General features: G+C 39.2%; 1 protein-coding gene across 1 annotated transcript; it reads right to left on the bottom strand.

Annotated features, from left to right (window-relative positions):
- Positions 1 to 2,445: 2,445 nt before the first annotated feature.
- LOC128524723 (plasma membrane ascorbate-dependent reductase CYBRD1) lies at positions 2,446 to 6,051 on the bottom strand. Its single transcript, XM_053497457.1, has 4 exons — positions 5,590 to 6,051; positions 4,086 to 4,294; positions 3,811 to 3,965; positions 2,446 to 3,525 (listed from the first exon to the last, which is right to left on the bottom strand). Exons 1-4 carry the CDS (start codon positions 5,774 to 5,776, stop codon positions 3,270 to 3,272), a joined length of 807 nt encoding a protein of 268 aa, XP_053353432.1. The 5' UTR covers positions 5,777 to 6,051; the 3' UTR covers positions 2,446 to 3,269.
- Between the last annotated feature and the right edge of the window lie 336 nt (positions 6,052 to 6,387).

Here is a 6,387-nt window from a genome sequence, read left to right as displayed (position 1 = left end):
CTCTTGGAGAATGAATTCCGCTGCCTTCTGTATGGAATCATGTAGTGGGTGGGATGGATTTTCCATCATTTACAGGAGTTTGTTCCGTGATCTGTTGTGCCTCACTACCTCCAACCTGTCGAATTTGTGTCTGATTAAGTGTTCAGCCATGCAGGTGAGTTTATTTCTCTTGCCCGCATCCCTGGCACTAATGCTGCTGCCCCAGCAGACCACAGCACTATAAAGGGCACTAGCCACAACAATCTACTGCATACATTGAAGGATCTGAGCTTCCTCAGGAAAAAAATCTGCTCAACCCCTTTTTATACGGAGTGTCGCGTTGGTCCTTCAAGTACCCAATTACATGTAGTTGTCGACTACCCCAACCTCCTCACTAATGATGGTAATAGGTTTAACCACAGTCTTACACTTCCTTAAGTCCAGGGCACTGGTGGCTCAGTGGTAGATGTTTCGCCTGCCATGCGGAAGGCCCGGGTTCGATTCCCAGCCAGTGCCCAAACCCCAGCCACTCGATGCAGTGCCGGTCCCAAGCCCGGATCAAATGGGAGGGTTGCGTCAGGAAGGGCATCCGGCGTAAAACCTGTGCCAAGTTGTAGTGCGGACTAGGTATTCCGCTGTGGCGACCCCTTGCCGGGAGAAGCCGAAAGACCAACAACACTTCCACTAACATCATCTTGGTTTCTATGATGTTTTATAAGCAGTTTTCAGTGTTTTGCACAGGACAAGATACACTTGTGTGATCCTACTTCACAGTGTCCCAAATTACAAAAATGTATAGGCTACCACGTGTTGCTTTGCCTGTGGCATCTACTATGGTGACAGTTCATGAATGAAAATGATTCCTTACTCTTTCACAATTTGAGTCCTGGAATATGTGACATTATAAATTTATGTAGAAAACATTGAACCACAAAAAAAAAAAAGGTTTTCACAGACAGGGTCACATATGTCCACGCCATCAGAAAAAAAAATAATGGGATAAATTGGTCATCCAGTACATTTTGGTAGTCAACTGACATTTATTACCACGTAGTACATTCTGAACATAGACCTGACCAACTGAAGCAACCCAAGATCATCACACTGCCTCCAGACCCTTGTACAGTGGGCACTTTGAATGATGGGTGCATTGCTTAATGAGGTTCCCTTTGTACCCTGACTGGCACATCCCTCCAGAATTGGAGAGAGACTGGATAAATTTTAACTCACCATGATGACTTTTTTCCATTCCTTCAAAGTTTCATCTTGATGCTCCCAAGCAAACTGAAGTCTTTTGTTTCCAATTAGTCTCAGTAACAAGTGGTTTTCTCATGCCCACACAGCAGTTTGGTCCCAATCCTGAGAGTTCTCATCACATTATGTGTGTTAAAATGCTTTTACTTTCACTATTAAACATAGCGAAAGTAAAAGCATTTATTTTTTTTATTATGTAGTTTCACCAATTTGAGGCAAGTATGTCATGATTTACGGATGCACTGTAACTTCCTCAATGCTGAACATTTTTATCCTTGTATGTTAAAATCAGCACAGAAAAAAAAAACAAGACTGTTGGAAGTTATCAGGCATGATAGGACCTAATGATGTTGAAGGACCTACCTTATAATCACGATCATAAATTGTGTACTTTAAAATTGTGTCTCTTGTGTATGATGCAATGTTTGTATGAGTTTGTTTTATATATATATATATATATATATACATATACACACACACACACACTGTATGTCCTAGGTTGCCCTCTGAGGTAAGGTATGGTATGAGTAAAGGTACTGTACATAATTCAGATGGGTGAATTTCCAGCATATTTGGCGTCCCTCTGCGGGTTCCAATATCTCAGCTAGAAGCCATGAGGAGGAAGGACCAAAAAAAGGCACAACACTGAAAATTGGATTGACTATAAGGCACTGTCCTAATACCTATGGATGTTCACTGGGTGACAGACACACAGTTTTAAATGTAAGTACAGTCTTTTTATCAGCTCAAGTGAAATGTTGTTGCTTGTCTTAAAGAGAGAAAAATCACAGTGTGTGTGTGGTTGTAAGTGAGTAACTAAATGCGATACATGTCCTTATCCCCCATTTCATCTTATTAAGCAGAAAGGAAGAAAGAAAACAAAATAGAACAAATAAAACAAAACAATTTCATCTACCGTACATTCCTTTAGGATGCATCATAAATACCTGCATGCTCATATTTAATAAATAAACTGAAATAAGGCAAATGTTACTCATAATAAAGATTACTGGAAGCAGACTAGCCTACATTTTGACAGCTGGAATTATACAGACAGCCACAATAACTTCAGCTTTTGACAGGACAAATAACCTGTTTTTGGGCTGCTGAAAAAGTGGCTTAAAAATCACTTGAGCCTAAAAGCAAAAGTAATCATTAGGTTCTGAAAAACAGTGATTTTTTAAAATAAAAAATTGAAGTGATTGCTCATTGTATATATATATATATTTTATTAATGTTGTTAAATTTGACAATCACTAGTATTACTTGGTAATATTTATAACTGAGTAAGAATACTGGTTCAGTTTCCAATTGGATGAGAAAATGCAGTATAAAGAAGCGTTCTTTTAATGTTATTTGCAGTTAACTTAATCAGCTGACAAATATATGTTGAAGAACACTTAGATTGCTCTGTAAAGTACCACATATAAACAATTAATTTTTTAACATATCGCTGATTGAAGAAGCTGACTGATGTTGCTGTATTTAATTTAATTGACCTGTTCTAGCGTTTGCTAAAGCTCCAAATCTTTTGTAAACTATACAAAAAGTCTCACTGCAGGATAATGAACTGAAAAGTGAGATATACAGTATCTTTAGGTATTAAGTATATCGTAACTATTGCATAATGATACGGTGACAAATTACTAAATGACTACTAGCGGAACAGAGAATAACCTGAAAAGGAAACAAGGTAAAAGCTAAAAGAAAAAAACAAATTTCTTAAAGTCAGTAACTCATTCGATAATAGTTTCAGTTAAGTTTGAAGAGAAAGATTAAGGAGTTCACTGCAAATTCATGATACCAGTGAAATCTTACTTGTTGTGTACTGTAATGCCATTTACAAAAATAGCTATGAGATATGTAGCACCTCTTGTAAAATATACTTTTCTTTATATTGGCAACAGTGCACCAAATCTCTTTGAACACAGAAACAGAAAATGTCCAAGCTTATCTATGAAGAGATGTTTTGCCTGCTCCGGAATAATAAGCTCAGTAAAAAAAAAAAAAAAAGAGTTCTTCTCTTACACTGGTCCTTACTCCTCCATTTTGCCATTTCTTCTGCGGGCCTCACTGTCTGGGTCAGGTCTCTCAGACTCTGTGGTGTTTGTTTTGGTGCCTACTGATGCCGGTTCATTGTTGTGCAGGGAATGCAGTTGCTGCTCACTAGGTCTCTTCCAGGAGGGTCGAGTGGCGATCCAGAGTACGAGTGCCCCGAACACCGTTATTAGCAATCCGAGCACATTTACAAAACTAGCCTCTGGAGGAGAATCTTTGTATTTTGGATCTTTCCTGTGTATGATTGTAAAACATAACATTCAGTTATAAGATATTCTGTAATAATAGGGAAAAAAAGATGGAAGCTGTCACTGAGATGTTTCCTATAGGACTGCCACATTTGTGTGTGATCACTATGGTTTTGTGCAAACAAGCAGGACACAAGCCAAGGGATATCAGTAATACACTCTTGAGGCAACCTGCATGTATGATTTAGCCTTCTAAGCAGATAAATACCCTAATTTTCCATACACAGTACAGAGATTTGTTCAGTAAAGTATGGTGATGTAACATACTTACAGGCCAAATATGAGCTTTTCAGTGATGCCCATAAGTGCCGTAGCAATAACAGTGGTAAAGATGAACAGACCACTAAAGACATGTATAGGCATAAATGCAGCTCGCAAATATCCTGGGCTTTGAGGCAGAAGGAAGATGCAGACTCCAAGCACAATCTGTTAAATTACACATAAATAATAAACATATATTTTCTGCAATAAAAATGTAAATATGTATACACGTTTGTATCTGATTACAGAACTTAAATATCTGAGGAAAAGCCATAAGAATGTTACCTGCAGTGAGAAGAGTATAACTGCAGCTAATCCCACCCAGCTGTGCAAACTGTACATATTTGGAATATTCTGCATGTTGTGGAAGTCAAACACTGCTACCAGAGAGATGATGGCCAGGATGAAGGCCAGCACATTCAGGCCAGCATGAATGAACTTCATCATCAGCTTACTGCATTTCCACGTCCATGGAAGTCTGTACACAACAATTGCTGAAGGGGGGGAAAAACAGGCACTTAATTTTTACTAAAATTGAATGCTTCTCCCCAGCGTACACCATACTTTTGCTCTCCGTTCTCGGGGACATTTTGCATTTACTCTCTCTGATACAGCAGATGGCATGTACCTACTAGGTTTTTTAACTGGCATTAATTACAAGGGAATGGGGACGTTTACATTTAAGCTATGACTATTATTACTAATATTTGGAAAAAATGTCAATGACACACACACACATGCTTTCCTAATGTATCGGATATGGCTGTGTAGGTCAAAGAATGAGATTGGCGCATTCTATGCTTCCATATCTGATTTGATCCGTGCCCGAGTACACTGTGCCGTCCTCGAGACCACCTTTTCCAGGAGACTTGATTTTAAGGAACGATTATGTTTTGGGGCACCAAAATGAACCAGGCTTTTGGGTTAAGTATTATCAGGAACGATCCCCACGTCCTAATCTAAACACTCTTAGCAAGACTTGCCCAAAAAACAGTAAATCTATTTATTGTGAAATATCCAGTTATCTGATAAAGGTTCAACAAGATTAATGTAGTGTTGCTGGCTCCTAGTCCCTAGGTCATCCCTGGACTCATGTTACTATCTGTGTAGACTTTCACATGATCTCCCAGAGTCCAAGGGTTTATGTTCCTCTGTGTTTTCTGGTTTCTTCCGACCTTCCAAAAACATACTGATACAGGCATTAGTTATTCCCATAGATGTAAATGAGTGTCTACACGGTGACTGGGAACAAACAATGGTGGATTCCCAGCTTAAACGCTTAGCTAAACACTTATCATATACCCAGAGCTCCAGGGAAAGAATACCGAGTACGATAAAGCACTCACTTAAGGTAAATGAATGGGGAAAACAGTTTCGTTTAAGACTGAGCTCACAGTTGGCTAGACTTTGCAGATCAGCTACAGTAGATTAGAGCTGCAGTTTATACAGAAGCAGAACAAACATTGGCTGTGGCCTTGTGAATACCTTGGCAGAAGCTGTACTAGCGCATAAACTCTGAAAGTTTAGAATACTGTAGATAATCTTCGGCTTTATGCTGGCAGCATTTTCTAGCTGAAAATGCGAGTCGAGTTAAGGAGAGCAAAAACTACTTTGCGCGTGAGAATGTAACGCTACTTCACAGCGCTCGACAAATCACGTGACCTGTGTTGCGTATCAAACTGCTGCTGAACTAAACTTTCTAAACCCGCAACACAGCAGAGTAATACAGCGCGTCAAACACTGCAGTCGGTGTAATAAGGCAAAGCAAAGCAAAGCACGGACTACTTACCGATACCTTGAAGAAAAATAAAAGCAGTCACAGCCAGAACAGGATGCCAGTTAAATTCTTTGGCTCCTCCATCCCAGGCTAAACCCTCTCTGAAGTGTAAAGCCCATCTCAAGACGAACACAACCGCGAGAAACCCGACTGCAAAGGCGAAGAACAGCAACACAAGAAAGGGCCTGTGGTTCTGCATGTTTGTAATGTCGGGTTTACACAGAGACCCACTGGGAGCTGAGGCAGGCTGGAGTGTGTAGTGCTCTTACACTCAAGTGGCCGAGGCGCTTTTAGTTTTTTTTCACCGTCTTCACTCGCAGTTCTGTAACTTGCCACATCCACCGATTTTACGTAACGGACAAACGATACAATGACACATGCATTATAATTAGATCACGAGCACATCTGGTTCGTAAACAAAATTTTATTAACGAATGGCGCTTAAGGAAAAAAAAACTTACTCGTAACGTCGTTACACTTAACGGCAACACAGTGACGTCACTGCTCCAAGAATTCTTAAAGAGGAATTCATCTTATATTTTGCCTCAAACATTATAAACATCATACATTTATAATAAAATTGTAATGCCTGAATGTTCAAATGAATATTAAAACATAAATTTAGTTCTTCTCAGAGGCCCACTTAATCACGTGATTAGGGATAAAAAAGGCATAAGAGGAAGCTTATTTATTTATTTATTTGTTTATATCTGTAGTCATTTATTTTTCAATTTATTTCGCTATACAAATAAATTGAACTAACCACTACACCACCAAGCCACCCCTGGCACCGAACACTTTGTAATAAAA

This window comes from Clarias gariepinus, chromosome 5, assembly GCF_024256425.1.
Source record: "Clarias gariepinus isolate MV-2021 ecotype Netherlands chromosome 5, CGAR_prim_01v2, whole genome shotgun sequence".
NCBI classification, from domain to species: domain Eukaryota; kingdom Metazoa; phylum Chordata; class Actinopteri; order Siluriformes; family Clariidae; genus Clarias; species Clarias gariepinus.
Note: the sequence above shows the minus strand (reverse complement) of the source record. Positions and strands in the feature narration are given on the sequence as shown.